At 47.2% G+C, this 25,203-nt stretch overlaps 1 protein-coding gene across 4 annotated transcripts in view; it reads left to right on the forward strand.

Annotated features, from left to right (window-relative positions):
* The window catches only part of AGPAT4 (1-acylglycerol-3-phosphate O-acyltransferase 4), a 120,017-nt gene that overhangs the window by 32,994 nt on the left and 61,820 nt on the right, over positions 1-25,203 (forward strand). For all 4 annotated transcript variants that reach the window (XR_011074911.1, XM_068550724.1, XM_068550723.1 and 1 more), the window contains exon 2: positions 2,481-2,744. Coding sequence is in view for 3 of the 4 variants with exons in the window: in XM_068550724.1 (XP_068406825.1) it covers positions 2,567-2,744 (178 nt within the window). In the remaining variant the exon portion in view is untranslated. The remainder of the gene's footprint in view (positions 1-2,480; positions 2,745-25,203) is intronic.

Consider the following 25,203-nt stretch of genomic DNA (forward strand, 5'->3'; position numbering starts at 1 on the left):
GGTCCCTGGACTTATACAAGGAAAAAAAGAAAATCTTACTTTTTCTTCATCATGCCCTACTTCTGACAGGAAACCGAGGAAGGCAGCATTCAATCCCCTGCATTTCCAGTATCAGCTGACTTCCATTTCTTAGTGTTAAATCAGCAAAGCAAAGGATTTGTCAAATACTTTCCAAACACTAGGTCCCAGAAACCTAGTGAAGAATCACACTTCTCCTGGCCCAGATTGTCTGGAAGCTTTTAGAGGCTAATCCAAGGACAAATGAATACAGCACGTGAATATTCCACCTCAAACTATAGCTGCTGCTGAATCGTCACCGACGTACGTCACTTCTATTCACGTAGCTCCTGAAAGTCAAGTGCGTGGAGGTGAGCTGCCAGCTTAATGTCTGTGCCTTCGAGAGAGACTGGGTGTGTTGAAACTAAGTGAAGAGTTTGACAACTTGGAGGTGTCCCAGGGCAGTGCTTTCTGAAAAAGATTGAAGAAGGGCTGCTTCAGCCCCTGCAGCGTCCTGGCTTTGTGCCAGAGAGCTCGGACGTCAGACTGAATCTTTTTAAGCACTTTTTAAATAATTAATTAATTAATTAATGAGGGCTGCGTTGGGTCTTCGTTGCTGCGCGCGGGCTTTCTCTAGTTGTGGCGAGCGGGGGCTACTCTTCGTTGCGGTACGCGGGCTTCTCATTGCCGTGGCTTCTGTTGTTGCGGAGCATGGGCTGTAGGCGAGCGGCCTTCAGTAGTTGTGGCACGCGGGCTTTAGTAGTTGTGGCGCACGGGCTTAGTTGCTCCGTGGCGTGTGGGATCTTCCCGGACCAGGGCTCGAACCTGTGTCCCCTGCATTGGCAGGCGGATTCTTAACCACTGCGCCACCGGGGAAGCCCCGTCAGACCGACTCTTAAGGTCAGTTACTGACGGTGGCAGCCTCAGGCAAATCGCCCAACCTATGGGGCCTCTCAGTTTCTTACTCCGAAAAATGGGATAATAATAATACTCACGGGATTTATCTGAGGCTTAAAATGAGATCATATATGTGATACTGTCGCACAGATTTTTTGGGGGGGAGTGTTATCCGTAAAGGTTGTAATGACGTCTAGGATCTCTTCACTATTACTGTTAGAAAGTTCGTCCTGCCGTTTGAGCTGTCCCTGAGGTCATTTGCAATGACGTTCTGCTTCTGGGAGAAGCTAGGCTGCTATACATCATGCTGTCAGCCTTATGTTTTCTCCAGCAGAGTATTTGAACCTCCTGCCTTCAGGCTGTTCCTCAAAGGCTTAATTTGCCAAACTGGACAGTTATTTCATTATTCCATTCTGGGGTTGGAGACTGATGACAGGGCCGTGAGTCTGGCTGCCGTGCATGTTTTGAGTTTCTGTTCAATTTTAGAACTCTTAAGCATGCGCGTGTGTGTGTGTGTGTGTGTGTGTGTCTGTGTGTGTGTGTCAGGAGTGTGGTGGGGTGTTCCTCTTGCCTTCATAGTTGGTTATTTGTGTTTACTGATATCTCAAAGTTCATCCCTTGTTTCCCTTCATTAAATCATTCCACAAACATATATGTATTTTTAATTAAGTTCCAACTCTGTGCCAGTGACTGCTTCAAGGCTTGGGGAGACAGGGATGATCTTCAGGATAGTCGTGTGCCCCGGAGAAGTGACAGTCCGGTGTGGGAAGGCGAACAGGCGAACCAGTAACACAGTAACGGCAGAGCGTGCCGCCTGGGCGCCCCCTCCAAACACCACCCCAGGGGTGGTCCCCGACCTCCCCCGGGCAGGCATGCATTCCGGGAGGTCTTGCCAGAAGAAGTGCCGTTGGGGCCGAGATCTGGAGATGACGAGTGGAGGGAGGTGTGGAGGGGTCGCTGGGGGCAGTAGGCAGGCAGGAGGGAAGGTCCAGAGATGTGGACTCTGGCCACCAGCCTCTCCTTAGCGGTGAGGCCTGTGGAACCCTGACCAAGTTGCTTAACCTCTGTGGGCCTCATTCCCTCCTCTGGAATAACAGTGCCCGCCTCGCAGGCATTAGGGCAGTTAAAGGAACTATTCTTTTTAAAGGACTGAGACTGTGCCAGACCTTAAGGAAGCGCTATATAAATGCTTGCTGGAGTTCCCTGGCGGTCCAGTGGTTAGGACTCCGTGCTGAGGGCCTGGCTTCAGTCCCTGCTCGGGGAGCTAAGATCCCACAAGCTGCAGGGTTTGGCCAAAAAAAAAAAAAAAAAGTTTTTGAAATAAAAATAAATCAACGAATGTACAACGTGTTTAAATTTTTTTAATTTTTGGCCACTTGGCTTGCGGAGACCTTAGTTTCCTGACCAGGGATCAAACCCGTGCCCCTTTCAGTGAAAGCTTGGAGTCCTAACCACTGGACCACCAGGGAATTCCTTGTAGAATGTGTTTAATCTCGAGAGTATATTTTTCTTCTAAGAGTTTTTTTCCCCTGCCTATAAGAGCAGATAATATTTTTTCTCACATTTGACATGGGTGTGTGTTTCAGGCGTATTCCTGAGTGCCGGCCTTCCTCCCCTCTGTACGTAGTCTGCGGCAGGCGTTTGCTGTGTGGTGGAGGAGCTCCCACCCAGCATGGACCTCATCGCGCTGCTGAAGTCTCAGTTCCTGTGCCATCTCATCTTCTGTTACGTATTTATCGCCTCGGGGCTCATCATCAACACCATTCAGCTCTTCACTCTCCTCCTCTGGCCAATTAACAAGCAACTCTTCCGGAAGATCAACTGCCGGCTCTCCTACTGCATCTCCAGCCGTAAGAGACTTTCTCCTGTTTCTCTATTTGCATCTTCACTGCCAGTGTGTGTGTGTGTCACAATTAGGACTTCTTACATGGGTTCACTAAGGCTTTAGTGTGTGCTAAGATTCTTTGGTTTGTTTCTGTTTGTTGTAGGTTTGAAATGTCTATTTTGTCCTCACTCTTAAAGAATTATTTTTTGAATGAGTAGTGCCAATAGCACAAAATTCAACAGGCACAGAGGGGTATCCTGTGAAAAGCAAATAAGCATTCTGTTTCTGTTTCTTTAGTTTTCCTCCTCGGAAACAACCAGCATTAGTGATTTCTTAGGTACCCTTATAGAAGTAGCATATATATACACACATATACAGAAAGACATATACACACATACAAAGACATATGTATGTATGGCTCTTATGTTTGTACATGTATGCAGGTTAAGTCTGTATATGTATAGATACATAAGACATATACATATTTTTAAAAACTGAATGGTGATATAATATATTGTTGTCTTCCTTGCTTCTTTTCTTTAAATTTTTGAGATAATTGATGCACATGCAATTGTAAGAAATAATACAGAGAGATCCCATATACCCTTCAGCCAGTTTTCCCCAGTGGTGACCTCTTGCATGACTACAGTGTTATACCCCAATAAGAAAACTGACATTGACACAATCCACCAACCTTTTTCAGATTTCTCCAGTTTGATATACATTCATTTGTGTGCGTGTGTCTGTGTGTGTGTGTGATTATACTAGACTATTTTAAACATGACTAATTCAACTGGCCTGAATTTCAAAAATGAAAATGATACAAGATGAATCTGAGTATTGGGATGTCTAGAGATGAGTTTGGTATTGATTGACCAATAATCTGTACCTATTCTCAACAGCACAGAATGCAGTGCACGTCATTACCAATTACATATAGGAGTGTGAATATATTTTTAAAAATGAGCTCTTTCAAATTAAGCAATTTAAAAATCTCAGCTACCTTAGATTATGCCAAGAGTCCAAAATTATGGATATCTTTTTGAAACCCTTAAAATGAAGCGATCAGATTTAAATTTGAATTAAAATAATACAAGCTGTATACAGTTATCCAAATGGATTACTACTGATTCAATGAGTTGTTTTTGAAACTTCAAAGTACGATCCTGTGAGGAACAAATGATAAAAACATGCTTATTCGTAATTTCTATCACCAGCTCAGAACTGGCAGATATGTCTGATACTATTTCTCATGTGGTTTGTGTGCTAGACCTACTATGTCTTGGATTGTAGTGTTTTACATAAATGTCTTGAGAATGTTCATAAGATCATAAAGTCACAGTTACAAAAAATGTATCTTTAATCCATGTATCTATGGCCTATTGGGTGCAGCCACTCGTTCAACGCAGTCGTGGGTAATGCAAATTTCCTTGTCATACATTTTACCATAACATTGTGTCTAGTATTTAGACATCTTCCGTGGTATAGAAAAGGAAACAATCTTTCAGCGCAGGGCAGAAGCAGTAGGAGATGGCCAGAACCTGGTTGTAGCTGTTTGAGGAGAAAAGAGTTTGTATAATCAAGAGAAGGAGATAATAGCCTGAGATTTACTTTATAATTTTAAGTGTCTTTTTACACTTAAGTGTCTATTTAAAGAAAACTTTAATTTAACAAAGCAATGCTGATTGCACTTTTCATCAAAACCTGCACTTGTGTGATTTGTACACACCTATGGAGATTCCCAAATCTGTCAGTTTGCAATCTGAAATCATGTGTATTTGCCCTGTCATAACCCCTATTTAAATCTCAAACAGGTGGTTAAGCACTGACTTTCTCATTTGGGGTCAAGAAATAAGAGACAGGATTTGGGACGAGAGTTCCTAAGAGTACTCTCTTTCGCTTTTGGTAGATGGTGACGACATACCAAGGTTACAGCAAGGCCAAGTCAATATTCTTCTAAGGGCACCGTAGCCTATGTGCCTCTGGTGGAAATTAAGATGGGGAACAGATTCAGAGAGCAAGGTGGATTTTTCAACATGACAAATTAATTAAATTATTTAGAATGATTCCAAGTGAAACATAACCATCCAAGCCACTGGCATTTCCTCACCCAGGGTGAAATGGAGGGCAGGCAGTCAAATTTCACAGAAGATTCAGAAGCACATCCATCCAGGCACATCCTATCTCGGGACGTCCCACAGTGCCGTGTGCCTACTGCCCCGGACGAAAGCTTCCAGGGGCTTGGTCTGAGCAGAAGCAGAAGCGACCTGAAGAGGGAAGGGAGGGCTTCTCTCTGGAGGAGAAGGGGAAGGCAGTGCATCCTGGGTTTGGCTGTGGCACTCACTGTAGTGAGGAAAGCTCCCCCATGCCTTCCCCGGCTTCTCCATTTCTGGTATCCCAGCATGTGTTAGATACAGAGCTGTTCTCCTCTCTCTCTCTTTGAACTTGTCCTCTGTAGTTAATAGATTTCCTTATACCCTGAGTGTTTCACAGCAACAACCAAAGACATGTAAGAGACAATGATCAACTAACGGAGCTGTTGATCATCAGAGGCTGCAGTGCGTGGGCTATTGAACAGCTTGGAATAAGAGATGGTCAGACCCCTTCTGTTTGCTTTCACTCTCTTCCTCTTCCCTCTGAGTTAAGATAAAAGCTCTTCATGGGGTTTAATGAATCACTCTAAAGCTTAGAAAATCAGTAGCATTCATCATTTGCAGCTGATTTTTAAGAAAAAAATTGTTTCCTAGAGACTTGGATCCCCTCCCTCACCTGCTTACTTTTTATTAATAGAGCCGTGTCGTCACCCTTTTTAAAAAAATGTTAAGAGCTTGCTGTTGCACCAGGTGAGTCCAAAGTAGTCACCAGCCCTGGTGTGTAAAAGGCCACTCTGATGTAAATGACAAATAGAGACGGTTTCCAGCATGACACATACAGCAGAGGATCTTAGTCTGGCGGCCAGGACCGCCATCAGGAATAACAATTTGAAAGTTTATTCCATCTAGGTGGCTGACTTTGGGAGGGTTGTTTTATTTCCTTTTCGCCTAGCTTTGTAGGCCCAGGAGGCTAAGACAGGCTGGCTTAGCATGCTGAATGAGGAAGGGGGGATGGAGCGAGCTTTTGCAAGGTGAGGCGAAGGAAGAAATTTACGAGAAGCTGAGTAGAATTGTATTACCCTTCCCTCGCGCAGGATGTGTCCTTTAATCTCTTGGGAAAGGTGGCCAAGACCAGCTGCCTTGTTTTCCTTCCCCTCTGACACTGTGGGTTTGAAAAAGCAGAGAAGAATTCGGAGAATCTATTAATGGCAGAGTTTTTTTAAAAGGGGAGGGGGTGGGGAGGACTACACTGGACCTTAATGTTCCGTGGAAGACTGGTGACACAGAACTGCATGGAGACACCACTCCCAATCCACCCACCAGCCCTGGTGCCTTGCTTCCAAATTCCGTGCTGTTGCTAACCAGCTCCGTGCATTAAGCCTGCCACTTACTTTCTCTGAACCGTGATGCTCATGGATTCTATGGCCGTCCAATCCACAGGTCCACTAGGTGCCTCTAATGGGTAAGGCCGTGTGGTGGCGAGGAGGGGTCAGATTCTGGAGTGCTGAGACGCGACATAGGACATCCTGCCCTCCTGTTTACAGGCTGTCCCCTTGGACAAGCCGCGCAAACCCTCTGAGTTCGGCATAGAGTAGCGGGACGGGTCACCATGACCGGTTGAAAAAGCAGGATGAGATGCTGTGTACAGAAGCGCCTTGTGAAGAGCTGTTGAAAGCACGTCAGATTTAGGATGAAAACGGGAATTTGTGTCTGTGGAGGGAAGGAGCATTGCGGGGGGTTGGGGGAAGGGATGAGAGGTGGGGGACAGGCAAGGGTATCTTCCCATTATGGCAGTTAACCTGGTTAGGTAACTTTAAAAAATGAACTACGTTTGAATAAAGGAGAGGGAGTGGAATTGACCAAGATTCCAATATTTTTCTAATAAAGACTTTAGTTCTTTTTGGTTCTGCCCTTGGGAGATTTTTTTTTTTTTTTAAATTTTTATTTATTTATTTATGGCTGTGTTGAGTCATCGTTTCTGTGCGAGGGCTTTCTCTAGTTGTGGCAAGCGCGGGCCTCTCACTATCGCGGCCTCTCCTGTTGCGGGAGCACAGGCTCCAGACGCGCAGGCTCAGTAGTTGTGGCTCACGGGCCCAGTTGCTCCGCGGCATGTGGGATCTTCCCAGACCAGGGCTCGAACCCGTGTCCCCTGCATTGGCAGGCAGACTCTCAACCACTGCGCCACCAGGGAAGCCCGCCCTTGGGAGATATTTACTTCTCTTTTCAGCACCTCTCTTCCGTGTCCCCCCGCCCTGACTTGAAGGTTATTGGCTACTTTATTTGTAGTAGGTAGTGGTGGAGCACGAACGGAGAAGCAAGCTTTAGTTCACCACCTATAATACCGCCCACGGGTCCTCCCTTGAAACAGATGTCAATTTTCCTGCTGTGACAATAACGGACCCCAGGATGTAGAAGTCCCTTCCGAGTTGTGACCCACGGGCGCGCTCAGTAGCGTGACTGACAGACGCCCTCCCCGGAGCCCCAGTGGGAGCCGGATTTCACTGAAGATGCTTCCTCGTCCCTTTTGTCCTTGGGGCACCGCCCTGCTCCCCGCAACTGCGACCACACCATCGATCTGATTCTTCTGGGCTACAGGCTGGTCCCTGGGGCCGTTTGGCCAGGTATGCTTTAATACAAGGCCATCTCCCATAGTGTGAATTTGGCTGTTCTTGTGCATTTCTTTCTTTTGTCTCACTCGAAATTGAAGAACGCTTCTCCTACCGTAGCCCCTCCTGAAGCAGGATGAGAATTGTTTCTTAAAGGTCCTGATATGAGTTCCCAATTCTCGGCACGTATTAGTTTCCTTTCTTTGAGATTAGCTGGTGCGGGTGTGGCAGGGGAGACTGCAGCTGTTGCGAGGCAGTAGGACAGGGGCCAGGAGCCCTGGATGGGAGACGGAGAGCGGGAGGGGCGAGGTGGGCATCAGGTGTCCTCAGTGCCTCCCTGCCCAGAGTTGGTCCCCGGTCAGTCCCCCTGAAGAGAAGGACAGCACTGGAGCAGCTGAAGTGGAAGTGGAGATGGAAGGGGGCCCCTCCCCGGGGAGGGTGGAGGGAACTCCAGATGAGCGAACACCCCCCAGGAGCCCCCCAGGATCTGTTCCTGGACTTCCTCCGTGGACTGCTTTCCAGACGGAAGTTGTTATTGATCCATTTGGCGGGGGATTTCTCAGAGGCACATGGCTCCCCTGGGAGCAGGCCCTGGGGAAGCCATCCTCCCCTTTTACCCAGAGGATCCACATAGCTATGGATCCTGGCTGGGGTTGGGGGGAAAGGGGGAGGGGGGTGTCTAAGAGAAGGGAGGAGGGATTGGTGTTCCTGAGGTTTCTGTTTCTGAGCAGGACCAGGAGAAGCGGGGATTAGACACATCGCTGTGTGTGTCATGAGGCGAGGGCCACAGCCGCGTGTGCCCCTATGCCAGGAAAATACAAGGCCAGTCTAGGGTGTCTTTGGTAAGAAAGGGATCCATCAAGGAGGGGGTCGCTGCGGCATTTTCCGGCGTGACCTTGGGAGAAATAATACGAGCTGTTCACTTGGTGGCTGGCTGATCCATGTCTCTTCCCAGCTTGATTAATGGCACGGCTGCTTTTTCTTATTTTAGTCCAAGCTGACTTTTCACTCTTTTCTGTTACGAGCAGGTTTGACTCCTTCACTTGTCACAACAGTTATCACCCCCAAGATGTCAGAAAAGGTCGTTGTTAGATTGTCCCCAGGCCCCTGGCCCTGACCCTTCCCAGCGCTGTCTTTGATCCCGCTGAAGTGTGGACCTCCTGGTACCTTTGCTGGGGAGTCGCGACCCAGGACCTGGGTATTCTCTCTGAAGGTCTGCAGATTCACCCTTATCAGTACCAGGTGGGGATCACCTCCCAGAGGGAGTGCAGGTAACTGGCTGTCAATTGACCAAAGCAGAAACCCTGGGACTTCCCTGGTGGCGCAGTGGTTAAGAATCTGCCTGCCAATGCAGGGGACACGGGTTTGAGCCCTGGTCCAGGAAGATCCCACATGCCGCAGAGCAACTAACCCTGTGTGCGACAACTACTGAGCCTGCGCTCTAGAGCCCGCGAGCCACAGCTGCTGACCCTGTGAGCCACAACTACTGAGCCCGTGAGCCACAACTACTGAGCCCATGCGCCACAACTACTGAGCCCGTGCGCCACAACTATTGAAGCCCACGTGCCTAGAGCCCGTGATCCCCAACAAGAGAAGCCACTGCAATGAGAAGCCTGCGCACCGCATCGAAGAGTAGCCCCCACTCACCGCAACTAGAGAAAAACCCGTGCGCAGCAACGAAGACCCAATGCAGCCCAAAATAAATAAATAAATTTATATATATATTAAAAAAAAAGCAGAAACCCCTAACATTGGCACCGTCACCTTCACTGTATTATGTAAACAGATTGCAGCTTTGCTGAGTAGAGTCAGATTGAAAGGGATTGTAAAGACTCTTGATAAGTCCCTCGGTGCTGCCCCAGGGCTCCTTTTTCCTGTGGGTTAAGATTCTGACCCAAAGGCGATGCCTTACCCCCTGGACAGAGCACGGGGCACCTAAATTTCTCTACTGGGACAACCTTTTCCTCTTCTCACTCTGTCTCCTGCCGGTACCCTTTCCTTCTCCTGACGTGTGTTGGTCTCCACACCTTCACAGCTCTTAATGAGCAAGCTCTGCTTCACCTGGAGTTACAACTCTGATGGCCTGACCTGGGAGGTTCTGCAGCTTCCACAAGTGATGTTCAGTTGGTGCTCTCAGGAGCTGGTGAAGAGTGCAGGCATGTACCTCCCTGTAGACCCCAGGTGATGACAGTGGACTCCGTACGTGGCTCCATGAGATGAGAAGGCCACATTGCATCAAGCAACAGAGATCTTGCTCTAAGTAGTGTTTTGGTGATTTATTCAACAAGTATTGAGCACCTGCTGTGTGCTGGGCACTGTGTTTGGTTCTGGAGATGTAGTGGTGAGAAAGGCAGCTACGGCCCTGCCCCCAGGGAGCTTGCAGTCTTGTTGCCTGAAGGTCTCATAACAATCTGCAAGAGCATCTTGAATGAGTCATTGTGAACAGACCCAAACCATCCCATTTGTCCCACGTTTGGGCAAAATGGACCTTGTTTCATTTTGTCCTCACTTAGTGAGGCCTTTTGGGTGGCACAAAAAGCAGCCAACCACCCAAACGAAGAAAAAGCCATAGCTGGTTAGTAACTCAGCATTCCAAAAGGAAGTAGCAGAAGCAATGCAGAAACTGACTTAGGATAGATCTTATTTACAGTTTGCTACAGAGTCAAAAAACTTGAATGTCTGAATTTAAATGTACCGAAATGATAGGAGAAAAAGAAGAGATTCATAGCGTGGACAAGCTGAGTGGAGTCAGGCTTCTCAAATCTGTCCCCCCGCCCCCACCCATTTCTTCTCCTGATAAATATGCTTTCTTTCTTTTTTTAAAATTTGTTTTATTGAATTATAGTTGATTTATAGTGTGTTAGTTTCTGCTGTACAGCAAAGTGATTCAGTTATACATATATATTCTTTTTCATATTCTTTTCCGTTATGGTTTATTACAGGACATTGTATATAGTTCCCTGTGCTAGGCAGTGGGACCTTGTTGTTTATCCATTCTATATATAATAGTTTGCCTCTGAATTCTGCCCCTTTTATCCTGCAGACTTTTAGCCAGCCAATACTTAGTGAGCATTTACCCTTCCAGGAACTGTTTTGAGTACTAGACACAGAGAGGTTAAGCGACTTGCCCAGGGTCACACAAGAAGCAGAGGAGCCAAGACTGGGGCCATGTGAGTGCAGAGCTTCTCTCTGCAGCACTGCCCAGCAGTGGTTGACACACCAGGCTCCTGAGCTGAGGCCACGTGTCCACTGGCAGTTGTAGTAGGTGACATTCCACAGGGCTACAGAGAGAGGAAAGGAGACTGTATATTCACAATACGCAGCTATTTTCATTTCTGATCATTGTAATCACTGTAGTGTGTGCTGTTCACTACGTATTAGCCATCATGCTAAACTTTTGTGTCCTCACCTTGTTTAAGCACATAACCACCCTGAACAGGCAGTCCCCCATTTTGTGGATCAGTTGTCTGAGGCTCAGAGAGGTTGGATGACTTGTCTAAGGTCACACAGTAGGAAGGAGAGCTGAAATCCCTAAATCCATTTTTCTACCACACTTTGAAACGAACAAAATAGAATGCGATTAAGAGTTTTTATTTTAACACCTGTGGCTGATGTGGAGCAGACATCTGCTAGGACCAACCCTGAGGATGTTCATTCACTGTCTCAGCCCCAGGTGTGACCATGCAGGATGACTGTCACTGCTCAGCGCTTCTTTAACAAGCGTGCATTTGAGTTCACCCGGGGGCTGGACACTGGGCCGGCACCTGGAGCTCAGAGGTGAAGGGGACGCAGCGGCTGCCCTCGGAGAGGTCCAGTCTAGTGGGGAAGGCATGTGACACAAACCACCGTAGAGCAGCCAGACAAAAGCCAGGATAGAGGTACGCAGGGAATGTGGAGACAGACAGTCCATCCTGGGGAGGGGTGGAGCCTTGTTCCGCTGAAGCAAGAAGGGGGAAAGGTGGTCTGGTCTGAGGGAAAAGCATATTCTAGCATCACCCAGGGGCTACACTGGTTTATTCAGGCAGCCAGGCATCAAAAGGAGAGGGACCTACCACATGTTGTCATGACCTTGCTGAGTCAGGAGGCTGAAGTTCAGATGTCCTCCACACCGGGCCTGGAGGATGGGGAGGGCAGTGGCCCCAGCACGGCTCACAGCCATGGACTCTGTCCATGGATGGACCCCGCGTATTCATCCTCGGGAATTCCAAGCACTGTAGCCATCAGTTTACTTCAAGATTTATTTTTGTCTTGCCCTGAGCAGCTCTTTTTGAAATGTGCCTTTAGAAACTGTTAATTTGTTTTTTGAAAAGATCTGTTCACACATGATCTTTTATAGGAAGATACCCAGCCGGGTCATTATTTCCTTGAAACATGTTATACCCTAAGTATAATATTAAGTAAAAATAGCATGATGCACAACTGTACAATATAATACCAATTTTATAAATATAGACTGGAAATGGATTTATCAGAGTGCTATTTTTAGGAATTATAATTAGAGATGATGATGATGATGATTTTTTTTGCCACGAGGCTTGCAGAATCTTAGTTCCCCCACCAGGGGTTGAACCCGGGCCCCCAGCGGTGAAAGCGCAGAATCCTAACCACTGGACCACCAGGGAATTCCCTAGAGATGATTTTTTTAATTGCCTTTATATTTTCTGAGTGTCTTATATGTCATACGATAAGCATATATTCCACAAACTGAAAATAAAAACCCAAGACAAAATAAAAACCCAAACACCACAAAGAAGGGAAGGGATTAGAAAAGGGAGTATAAAGTGGGCCCTTTGCACAGTTTGTGTGTGTGTGTGTGAAAGTCTCCTCCAGGCTGGGTGGGGTGGCCATTCCGGGACCAGGGGTGATAGGATGCTCAGGCCTTGCCTTGCAGGGCCTGTGTAGGGCATATTCAACCCTCATCACCGGTGCCTCAGTGACCGAGGACAAAGGCGGTGAGAGGAAGTTGCCCCAGAGCTGCATCCTCGGGGTTCTGGGTTGAATCGTGTCCCCCTCCCCAGGAGATGTTGAAGTCCTCACCGCGTGCCTGTCAACAGGGCTTTGTTTAGAAACAGAGTCTTTGCTGATCATCAAATTAAGATGAGGTCATGTGGGTGGCCATGGTGACTGTGTCTTTGTAAAAGGGGGGAACGTGGACACAGAGGCAGCAGACACAGAGGAAGATGATGTGAAGACACTGAGACCAGAAACCAGGGGGGAGGCCAGAGCGGATTCTCCTGCAGCCTCAGAGGCAAGCAGCCCTGCCCACACCGTGATCTCGGGTTCTGGCCTCCAGAACCCTGAGACGTAGTTCCCTTCATAAGCCCCCAGTTTGGGGTACTTTGTTACAGCAGCTCCAGAAAACCAATGCACTCTGCGTTCCAAGTCTTTTTTCTCCCACTGTGCCTGTGAAGTGCAGAGTGAAGGCCATTGTATGGCACTGGCACGAGTGATGCTCTGTTTATTTCTCCCTTCTCCCTCCTCCCCCCTCGCCTGGCTTCTGCTCCCCTTCTCCCCATTGTTTTACTGGCAATACAGGGAATGAGAGCTTATACAGACTGAAGACCTTGCTTTTTATTTATGGACCAGGCCACAGAATTCCTCTTTCCTGCTTCTTAAAGTCAGGGATCTCCAATGAGTGAAGTGGGGCTGGTGACACTGGACGTGGAGGAAGGTGGCCAAGTGTAGAAGCCTCACCTGGAGGCAGCAGTCACACTGGTCCAGCCAGTGACCAGCACGTGTGTGTCCAGGCTGGCCCGTGGGGCGGATCTTCTGATGAATGGAGACGAAGGCTTGTAGGTTTCTTTCATCCTGGTTTCCTTGTATTTTCAACTGGCCTTTATTTTTCTCTCTCTGAGTACTCTCTAAGTCCAGAACTGCTTTGGCTAATCACCAAAGCAGTCTGCCTGGGAAAACTGGAATGAAACTGTCCTTCGAACCTGGAAGAAGTTCTCCGAGGTGAATGAACGGGGTAAGGGAATTGCCTGCCTATAATGCAATGCTCAGGTCTGTCTTAGTAACAACCTCTCCTGGCCATAAAAGGGGCACAAATCTTTTCTTCCTCTCCTTGCTTTGCGTAAAGAAGTAACAGGAATGAAGTCATCTGGCCCAGGCAGTCTGCTCCGTTGGCCCGCGCACACCTGGATCTTTCATTCTGAAGGATCCCGGAAGCCGTCTCCCCAGCTCCCTTCAGATCCCAAGTCTTTTCTTCCGGATCAGTGTTACACTCTGGCTCAGTTCTTAATGGAACGATTTTGTATAGAATTGGGTGTTTACTTTGCTGACCTTTTCCACGCAAAGCTTGTTACAAAATTAGCCTTTTGTGTCAACACCCTTTTGTTTATATAGGGGAAAAAAATATTGGCATTGGGAGCTGATGATTACATCAGTGTGTTATTAGCTCAATTCATCAATAAATATCACAGCTATGTAGTTGATATGCCTGGCGATTGGAAGCATGGTAAATATACAAATGGCCTCATTTTATGCAACTGATTCTGTGAAAGGAGAGTGATAGGTGAGGATACTGGATTTTTAAAAAGTTTTAAAAACGAGTAATATGACTATGCTATAGCATGCCTTGTTTATTTTGAGTAACAATCCATTTCTGTATCTTAAATATATGTGTGTGTGTATACATGTAAATATATATGTTTTACTCATAGTACAGGATATATATGTGATTCTTCCTAAGAAAAAGTGATCTTGTATTTTAAATAGAGAGCTTAATCACTCAATTTCAAATAGATGTATTAAGACGTATTAAAGAAACAGCAGATTTAGGAATACAAATGTGATACTGAGTTGTGTGAGCAGATGCTTACCTTAGAGCAAGGTGTCTTCGCTGTTGATGTGGTTTATAAATAAATTAATTCTCAGCCAAGGTGCCCATTTGTTTTTGCAGGCATTAAATTGCATTTGTGACTTAGGTTACAGCTTTCAAATTAGGTTATAAGTTTGACTTTGGTGTCTTGTAACTTCATGAGACAGCTGGGTGAGATCTTCAAAGTGGGCTGGGTATTCCCTAGGAGGAAAACAAGATGAGCCATTAGGATATAAAAAGAAAACCTTAGAGCTTCCAATTTATGTTTCTTTATCATATATATAGATAAGATTTAAAAATTGTATGTATTTTATAAATTATATAAAACAAAAATTTATTGTGTATAAAATTTGCATATGCTAATTGTGCATATTCTTAAAAAATTTAAACAGTCAAAATCATTTGAAGACCACTGCCTTAGCCTGTGGGTTTGGGTGTCAGCATACTGGAGATAGAATTTAAATAGCACAGTTAGAAGCAAGGGGGAAACAGCCTTCATAGAAATAAGCTCCAAAGCAAAGGGAATACTAATAGCCAAAAGAATTTCCATATTTTCCTCTATTTCAGTGTATCTTGGGTCCAGAGGGGATTGGAGGCTTTTCAAACATTTTCGAGCATCCCTTCTCTGGTCCTATCCCAGTTCTCCAGAAAGGAGGGCAGATATTAGATTAAAATTCTTGCCCACTTCCACATTTTGTTTTGAAGAAAAAAATCCTAGAAATGCGTTGGTGTTCTATCACAATATTTTAAAATATATCCTGTCCCACTCTCCCATCTCAGAATACCTGGCTACCTCCTGTGGAAAGCACTGTGCAGAGTAGGTCTTCTCGGACATTCTTAGGCTCCCTGGTGGTTCCCTTGTAGCTTTTTTGGAGGTTTGATATGAGCATCCTGTGTCTAGGGCCATGGAGGGGTAGCCCGCTCAGGTGTCCCCTAACAAAACTTCACTGGCCTAGCCACTTTGGTGACTGGGGCTTCATTTTTTCATTTGTAAAAGGAGGGAAATAAATTTTAATGTGCTATAAAAATCTAAGGTGAAGGTATTCCTGCCTTAATCCCCACTTAGTCAGCCAAGAGTGGGACGGCTGGGGTTGAGCGTGCTTTCAACGGAGCTCTGATACCCGGAAGGATGCGCTTGGGATGCGGGACGATCGTGGGAGGAGACGCTGGGGGCTGCGGGGAGACGGGCCTGAGAGGCCGCGTGGCTGTCGGTGCTTGAAGAGGGCCCAGGTGTATCTCATAACCTGTGAAGGTAGGAGTTGAGCATCTGGGGAAGGTGACCAGAAACACGTGCAAAGACCGCTAATGACAGGAACCATCCAGGAACAGAGCAGGGGTATCGGGAAGCTGGGAGTCCCTCCTGCGAACTCGGTGGAGACTGGGACTGATGTTCAGTGGGGGGAAGGCGCTCAAACCGCTGACCTGCGGGGGGAGCTGCTCAGAGGACCTCTAGGATCCCTTCCAGCCTTAGGACTCGGGCTGGGAACAGTCACGCGGTAGGTAGGGTGTAGGGAGCCTGCCACAGTCTGGGTGCCGAGGGGAGTGTGGCCACGGCTTCCTGATGAGGCCACCCTCAGAGTTTCAAAAAGAATATGAGGATTTGTCTCAGAAAAAATGAGCATAGAGTAGATAAAGCGCTGACCAAGGTGCAGGTGTGCTTAGGCAGGGCTGGAAGGGGAGGCTGGCGTGGCATCACTTAGACGTGGGGGAGGGCATAACACATCGTGTTTAAAACGACAGAATTAAAAACTTTCGGCAATAAAAATGTTCTGAACTGGCCAGAAGGTTAGGAACGTGAGTTAGAAACGAGGCCTGCTTTGGCGACCACTTTACCTGATACGTGTCCGTAGAGCAGGGGCTGGGCACAGGGGTGTGGGAGACGAGGGCTCAGCACGTTGGTGAAGCTCTTCCCCATCTGCCTCTTCCTCCTGTGTGGCCCCTGTTGGCCCCAGCTGGTCTGGAGGGTGACCAGCCTTCCCGGTTTGCCTCCCGCTGACAAAATTGGGACGCCCCAGGCAGACTGACAGGTCGGTCACCTTACTGGTCCAAGTGCAGGTGCCCAGACCTAGACCATCCCCAGAACTAGTCACCCAGCTCATGTTCATTTCCTGCTCCTTGTGGGGGATCTTATGCCATGGGCAACACGTATTATGGCACTGTACACTCCCAGGCATTAGTTTTATACTTGACCTGCCTTTTATCCTAAGAATTCACCACTTTGTGTTTTACAGGGAGCTTTTTTGACAGACACTCTAATGGGACGTTTAGGTGGAATGTTCTCTGGGCAAACACTGCAGCCATTCATCCTGTGTTGTGTAAATACAACGTGTGTGTGTGTGTGTGTGTGTGTGTGTGTGTGTGTGTTTAGCTCGTAGTCTTTCTCAGGGAAGAAAGTAGCTGCATCAGTTCGGCAATAATGAAAAAAAGTGAGGTCTGTCTGGAGGGCTCACCTGTCTGCTGACATTGCGTTTGGGGTCATGTTCACGCTGTTCACGCTCATTTTGGCTACTGCCTGACTGGACGGGACATGTGAAAGGAGAGACTCTCATGTCATTTACATCAAAGTAATGCGTGTATGATGCTTATGATTATTTTCTTGGCGTTAAAGGAGGGGTGACCACATTCAGGGAGTAAAGTGACACCCTCCACAGAAGGCCCCTGGCAGGTGTACTTTACTAAAGGACCTGAGGTCTGACTTGATGAAGCCCCCATCCAGTCCGGTCACAAAACTGCCTTTGCTGCTTGTAGAGCCCGTGCCTGCTCCTTCCCCTCCAACCCTGGGAAGGTGGGTCCCCCTCTCCCCATGCTTCCTGGCTCTTCCCTCCCTGCTGACAGGAGTGAGGTAGGGTTAGGGGTCAGCCCGTGAGCCAGCCGCCCGCACTGTCCCCGCGCGGAGTAAGAGCCCCATCGAATGCGTGAGCGAGGTGACCGCTCGGGGCCTGGACTGAGCCGTCGTGCCACACCAACTGTCCAACTTGACCCTGGCGAGAAGTTTATGGAACCTGCAGGATGTGGTTGATTGGAAGACCCAGATGGATGTATTGCATTTTTCTGTTTCTAAGTCATAATTAAGTAAAGAGCCCCAACCTGTTTATGGAGTACTAACCTAGATTCAGCCATGAAACCGAATTAACACACTTACGGGAGACACAAGACTGTAGCTCATTCCTAAGTAATGTGGTAGAGACCCAAGGACTGCAGGCTATCAGAGGGGAAAGAAGAGTTTACAGGGGCTGGACCAGCCAGGGAGGCTTCAAAAAGGGGGTGTCATCAGCTAGACCTCAGAGCACAGAAGTCCTTGCGTGAAGGGTGAGACTGGGTGCAGGGGGGACGTCCGCCAGAGCTCTCGGTGCTGTGGTGCTGAGCACAGATCAGGGCCTCATTAGCGCGCGGCGCCAGCCACAGGGAGGGTGATGAGCGCCGGGGTGTCCGCTGGACGCAGGAGCTGGCGCGCTGTGACGCCCCCTCCCCCGCTTAGCGTCTCTATGCTGGTAGCCTGGTTCTTCACTCCCGCTGGTGGGTGTTCTGCACAAAGCACAGCTGCCTGCAACTTTGAGCTCTCCTTCCTGTCACTTCTGCCACCAAGGAGGATGGGGGCTTCCCATCCCCCCCCCCCCCCCCCCCGGCTCCAGCACCTGGCCCAGTCTGAGTCACGATGCTATTGCTACAGCCTGTAGTGTCACCAGAGCCAGCTTCTAGAATGTCAGGACTTCTCCAAGTCAGTTATTAAACACTATGAGAAACTCACAATAAATTATCTTATGAAACAAAGGCAATAGGTGCTCAACACTGGCTTTTCTCTCTCCCTAGTTGGTTTACTGCATTTGACTCTTACTCTGGAGGTTACGTCGATTGTGTGTGTGCGGTAGAAATGCTACACAGCTCCGCAGTCAGTGATCACGAATTGGCAGCCTGACATCAACCTGGTGACAGTATTTACACCATGGAAATTGGCAAAGCTGTGAATCAGGGCTAGGATTTTCCAGCACACCACTTGGTTCTTCAGCATGAGCGTGTCTCACACAGTATGGGTAAAAAATTATATTCTAAACCCATAATAAACGTTTGAACCTCAAACGTTCTAGTCTTTATATCTGGGAGTCAAGCACACACATGATTCCTGAGACACTTGCCAGAGCTAAGAGGCCCACTCACTGGAGCCATCAGTACAATGACCACCCCCCCCCCCCAAAAAGAATGTTCCCAAGGTTCCCACTGGTGGCTCGAACTCTGAAAGTCCCAATATACAGTCACCAATCCACTAGAACGTCTCCTTTTTAGGTATATGTGCCCACTCCTTTGTTATTAATACAGCATTACCACTCAATGCGCACCTCAAATTGGATGGAGTAGACAAAAGTGAGTTAATCTATGTCTACAGGTAAAACTTTTCTACGTGCATCCTTCTGAGAAGGGCCGCCAACCTTTCTCTGCCCCCAGAGACGGATGGCTGTTCTGTGTTCTGGTTCAGACCCACTTTCTTCTCTCTTGCTCCATGACCTGTTGACGGGGATTACAGAAAACTAACGAGAAATGACATTCAGCCAAAGCCACATTCGTGAGGCTGCCGAGAGCTCACTTCCCTCCAGATGTGACAAGGCTCCTTCAGAGTCTGACAGAGGCGGCCGGGAGGCATTTGGACCCAAAGACACATTGGCGCTGCCTCTGTTTTAGAAAGAATCCTGACCCCACGTTGGGGGTGTGGGCTGAGGTGGGAATAAATTAACAGTTGCCGGGACCCGGGGCCATGCTGTCAGGGCTCCGGGGGGAAAGCTGTGAGGAGGAGGAGGGGCACCCGGTGCCCAGTCTCTCCTGCCCTGGGGCAGACAGCTCTCCAGCTGCCTTCCTGCAACCTTGGGCTCGGTTTCATCCGTGCGGTGCAGTGGCTTTCACACCACCCTCCCCTCCCTGTGCTGCACCGGGGAAAGCTCCAGAAATGCTCAGGCAGCGTCTCGTCCCCCAGCTCTCTTTGAGGATAACGTTCCTCCGTGATTCCATCCTGAGTTCACCTCCCCCCTGACTTTCTAGAGCGGGCTGGTTTGGATCTTCTTCTCCACCTGCTGAATGTGCTGTTCTCACATTGTGCTTTCCTCGCCTTCAGGCTTTCCTGTCATAAGTTCCTTGTCACGGTTTCATCCTGGGCATCTCATGGCTGTGGCCCGACTCATAGCATTTCCGCCATGAAAGATGGGAAGAGTATAAATCAGGAAAAAGAGGAAGAAAGAAAGAAATAAGGAAGGAAGGAAGGAAGGGGGAGGGAGGGAAGAAAGAGAGAAAGAAAGAAAAGGAAAGAAAGAAAGGAAGGAAGGAAAGACGGAAAGGAAGGAAAGAAGGGAGACGGAGGGAAGAAAGAAAAAAGGAAGGAAAGAAGGAGAGAAAGGAAGGAAGGAAAGAAAGAAAGATGGGAAGGAAGGAAGGAAGAGACGGAGGGAAGAAAGAGAAAGGAAGAGAAAAGGAAGGAAAGAAAGAAAGAAAGGAAGGAAGGAAAAGACGGGAAGGAAGGAAAGAAAGACGGGAAGGAAGGAAGGAAAGAAGGAAGGCAGAGGGATGAGCAGAGAGAACAGGGAGGCACAGGGGTGGTGACATGAAAGCACAGGCAGTAAGTCCCCAAGGAGCACGCGGTCCTTCCACCTGGAGCTGAGGGTGGGAAGTGCAGCTGAGGAGAGATATTGGCGGGGGGTGGAGGGGAGGGTGGTGCTCAGCGCCTGAGGTCAGAAGCTGGGGCTCCTAGTCACTGTGTGCCCCACCCCAAGAGCACAGCGCCTGGGCTCAACAGAAGGTGCTCAATAAATGCTGAATTGAATTAAAGGGCATTCCACTGTTTGAGTTGCTCTTAAAAATGTATCGGGTGTCAGATGGAGGGTGCACTGGGGGAGGGCTGAGGGGGAGACCTGTTAAAAGCTTACTGCAACCTTCCAAACCACATCCAAGCCCAAGATGGAAGCCTTTCCCTGCATCTGTTGCTACGTGAGCATCCAGCCAGGCAGATGCCAGCCCAGCGCGAAGGGGCTGGACTTCTTCCCTACGTTTTGTCCCGCTCATCCTGCCCCTAGTGGGAGAAATGGGAATGTCATCTGTTCCTTTCTGCTTGAAGAAGTTGGCTGCTGGGATAAAAATTGTACACGAATAATCACATATTTAGGAGCATCCTAATTATCCTGGTGGGAGTGATTGGGAGGGGCAGCTACCCAATTCGGCACATGAGGGTCTCTAGCGAGAAATGACTCAGCCCTGGAAGAGGATGAAGGAGCCCAGCCAGAAAGCTCCCTTCCAGCCCATGCAGGCTGTTCCCTGGCCAGGGGCTGCACCAGCCCACCTCGAGCGGTTCCCACAGCCAGGTCACAGTCAACGCTGCCCGCTCCCCGCGTGACCCGCGCTCCTACCACGTGGCCCCTTCCTGTCACTCACACAGTCTCTCTCCTACTAAGTTGGGTTGGGTTTTAGGACACGACTCAGTTAATAATGAGTATTACAGTTGTTACTCAGGTCTGTAGACATGAGAAGACTCTAGATATTCCCTTTGGGGGATTTAGATCAGTATTTAAACTATTATATAAAGGGCATAGTTACTGCCTCACCAAAGAAACACTTGTTGGCATCAAGCTGGATGTGAACTCTTTTACAAAACTGCAGTGGCCGGTCCTGTTGCCTTTATCGTAGTCCTTTCTAAGGAAAGCCAGCAGAATAGGTTTGGGAGGCAACAAGGGCATACTTTTGAAAGACTACAACTAGAAACACAATACAATAGAGTTTGAAATGTTGTCCTTTTTGCAGGCACTATCCCAGGAGGGATTATGACGGTTGAGTGCAGGCACCAGGCACATCACTGCTGGCCTGAGGATTAAATGAGCCCTTGGCAGCTCCTCTGAGGCCAGAAATGATGCTGATGGACTTCTTCCAATGCATAAATAGGGAAACATAGAGTGGACCAAAGAAGTGACTTTCCCCGTATTCAGCTCAGCTCAGGCAGTTGCAAGGCTGGGATTGGTTTCTGCCTTCACAGGATTGCTCCGACGCCCCAGGGCTGTTACCTGGGACTCTGGTCTCATCTTCCCTCGGTGACGGTCTCAGTGCCCTCCTGCCCTGTCTAGTTCTGACTCTTGTTCTCGGTCTCTCCTGGCTTGTGCCTTCAGATTCCCCCTGTTCTGCTGGTTCCAGCTCCTCATCGTTTGTAAGGTTGGGTGCAGGCTGTCAAGATGAGTAACAAAGGGGACAGCAAAAATCCCCTCCTCTTTCTGCCTTTGTCACCACCACAAACATTTTATAGTTAAATTTGCAAAAACTTTTTCTAGTGGCTCGGCAACACTTTCCTCATAAATGAGTGGTCATTAAACCCTTTTGTCCAGCCCCGTGACACATACTGTATCGCAAGCTGTCGGAGAAATTGTTGTGAGCTCGCGGATTAATTCCAGCAGTAGAAGAAGAAGCAGCCGATCCCCTTTGAGCCAGGCTCTGGGATTTCTGGTCTGTCCTCTGGAGGGAGGGGACTCCTTTCACACATCAGGTTTCCACTTTGATGAGGAATCGCCCTCATTCCGGCCCCATTCTGATCTCTTATCACCAGGTTTCAAGCTGATTTATGTGCACCCCAGCTTTGCCCATTTGGTTTGCATTTCTGTTTCCTTGACAAAGCCAGCCTTCCCTGTTGGATGTGATGCGTTTTCCCAGGAATTGACACACAAGGTCATGGTGATGTTTGCAGGGATTTCTTCCAGTGCGTACTCACCCTTTTTATTTTTTTAATTTAATTTTATTTATTTATTATTATTTTTTAACATCTTTATTCGAGTATAATTGCTTTACAGTGGTGTGTTAGTTTCTGCTTTATAACAAAGTGAATCACTTATACATATACATATGTTCCCATATCTCTTCCCTCTTGCGTCTCCCTCCCTCCCACCTTCCCTATCCCACCTCTCTAGGTGGTCACAAAGCACCGAGCTGATCTCCCTGTGCTACGCGGCTGGTTCCCACTAGCTAGCTATTTTACGTTTGGTAGTGTATATATGTCCATGCCACTCTCTCACTTTGTCACAGCTTACCCTTCCCCCTCCCCGTGTCCTCAAGTCCATTCTCTAGTGGGTCTGTGACTTTATTCCCATCTTACCCCTAGGTTCTTCATGACCTTTTTTTTTTTTTTTTCCTTAGATTCCATATATATGTGTTAGCATACGGTATTTGTTTTTCTCTTTCTGACTTACTTCACTCTGTATGACAGACTCTACCCGCGGTGGTTCTGGTTATATTGCTTCATCTGATTATTAACAATTTTTTCCTGTTGGGCAGCTATACATTTCATCCAGGCTTCTGTTTGAATTGTTACCAATTATGAATTGATGGAATTCAAGTTAAGTATTTTTGTGCCTTATGTAAATACTTGGGAAAGAATTCTTTATTTAAATCCATCGGCGTTCAATAGTTTTCTTTTGAGCATGTCTAATTATTTTCTGTTTCTTCTAATTTTTTTCCTGTAGCTATGAATCTTGAAAATCTGAGTGATGAATGATAGTCACTTTTTCAATCAAGTTGCCCATTGCAAGCATTTTTGTTATTGTTGTTTTGAGTGAACTCAAATCGGCCTCTAGAGATAGGAGTTGTTGCATGCCTTACTGGATTCTGTCTTAAATTTTGAGTGTTGTGTGTTGAGGGGAACCCTCAAATCTGCAGATGTTAATACCGTCTGGCATGTGTGTGTGTGTGTGTGTGTGTGTGTGCACGTGCGCATTTGTATAAGGGGTGTGTATATGTGTGTTGTGTTGAGCTATTAAGAACAAAGGACTTTAAATGAAATAATGCCATTTGCAGCAACACGAATGGACCTAGAGATGATCATCCTAAGTGAAGTAAGTCAGACAGAGAAAGACAAATATCATTTTTTATCTCTTATACGTAGAATCTAAAATGTGATACAAATGAACTTATTTACAAAACAGAAACAGACTCACAGACATAGGAAACAAACTTACGGTTACCATAGGGGAAAGGGGGGGGGGAGGGATAAATTAGGAGTTTGGGATTAACAGATACACAGTACTATTATATGAAACAGACAAACAACAAGGTCCTACTGTATGGCACAGGGAACTGTGTTCAATATCTTGTAATAACCTCTAATGGAAAAGAGTATGAAAAAGTATATATACGTATATACTTAACTGAATCACTTTGCCGTACAACAGAAGCTAACAGAACATTGTCAATCAACTATACTTCGATAAAAAAATTTTTTTTAAAGAACAAAGGGCTTTAATGTGGGAATGAAAAAGAAGGGTTGCCAACACTGCAGAGATGACAGACATACAAGCACCTGTTGGGAGGGTAATTCCATGTAGAAACATCTTGAGAGACTTATCTGAATATCACGTAGCTTACTTTTTAGTACTACAGTGTTTTTCTTGGTAGCTAATTTCATATTAAAAAAAGACTGAAGTATAAAATTGGTTTTCAGAAAAATCTGTTGTTTAAACTAACCGACAGTGTCTTTTGTCTTAGAATTTGAACTCAACCCAGCCTCGTTTTGAGCGATACTAACAGGGTCATGAGCTGGGGAAAGTAGTAAGTCCTCAGAAATGCTCTCTCCTTCAGTTGTCATTATTCTACCTCTTCTAAGAACACAAAAGATAAAAATCCTCCGGGCGTCCCTGGGATCATTCTAAATCTGTACGTCTTAGTGTTGAGCTCTCGCTCAAGCCACGGGCCGCGTTTCCCTCTCCTGGCGGGGGCACTGCTGACAGACACCACGTAGTGTGGCGCTCAGAATTCACCCCTGCCCCCTGAACCGCTGCTCACACTTGCCCTGCTCTGCCAGAGGGTCACCGCGTTTCACCCCCAGCCACCGTCCATCTCCCTGGCCCAGTAACCAACCTCCACCCATCCCCATTCTCCGTACACTATTCTGTCATTTCTTTTTTGTAGCAGGGGAATGTCACTTGCTAATATACTAATTCATTTTTTATATTGATTGTTTATCATCATCTCTCTCCACCCCTCCCTGCCCCCACTTCACTGGAATTTGAGCTTATTTCAGGGGTCTCTGCCCCGAGGTCATACCTGTATCTCAGCTGTGTAGAACAGTGCTTGGCACCCAGCAGCACTAATAAGTATTTGTTGAAAGAATGAATTTATTGCAATATACTTGTTTATCAAATATGTTTACCCAGCTTTATAGCATCTCATAGAATAGCCTGGTGCCCTGAATAACAGTTGGTACCAAAACAAAAAAACAAAAAACAAACCCTGGGTACTGATCACGTGACCTGGGAGGTTTGTTTTCCCTGAGAACTGACCTCAGTGCTGGGGGGAGGGGAGAGGTCCTGGTACTCACCAGAGAACAGGTGGGCACAGGCCAGTACATTAGGAGCAGGAGGGGCTCTTAGCTCTTCAGTGGTTCCATTGCTACTTTTTTTTTTCTAACGGCTTTATTAAGATATAATTCACATACCGTACAAATCAGCCATTTAAAAGTGTACATTTTAATGACTTTTAATACAGTCGCAGAGGTGTGCATCCTTCCCCATAATATGTCAGTGCTACTCTCTCACTTCATCCCAACTTCCCCTGCCCCTTCCCCCTCCCTGTGTCCTCAAGTCCATTCTCTACGTCTGCGTCTTTATTCCTGCCCTGCCGCTAGGTTCATCAGTACCGCTTTTTAAAATCCCTGTATATGCATTAGGATACGGTATTTGTTTTTCTCTTTCTGACTTACTTCACTCTGTGTGACAGATTCTAGGTTCATCCACCTCACTACAAATAACTCCATTTCATTCCTTTTCATGGCTGAGTAATATTCCACTGTATCTATGTGCCACAGCTTCTTTATCCATTCATCTGTCGATGGACACTTAGGTGGCTTCCATGTCCTGGCTATTGTAAATAGTGCTCCATTGCTACTTTTAAAGCAGCAAAAGACGTTTTAGCAATTGTACTTCCAGAGGATTAGTAGAATCACTGATTGAGTGCCCACTC

The sequence above is a fragment of the Eschrichtius robustus genome, chromosome 9 (genome assembly GCF_028021215.1).
Source record: "Eschrichtius robustus isolate mEscRob2 chromosome 9, mEscRob2.pri, whole genome shotgun sequence".
In the NCBI taxonomy this organism is placed as follows: domain Eukaryota; kingdom Metazoa; phylum Chordata; class Mammalia; order Artiodactyla; family Eschrichtiidae; genus Eschrichtius; species Eschrichtius robustus.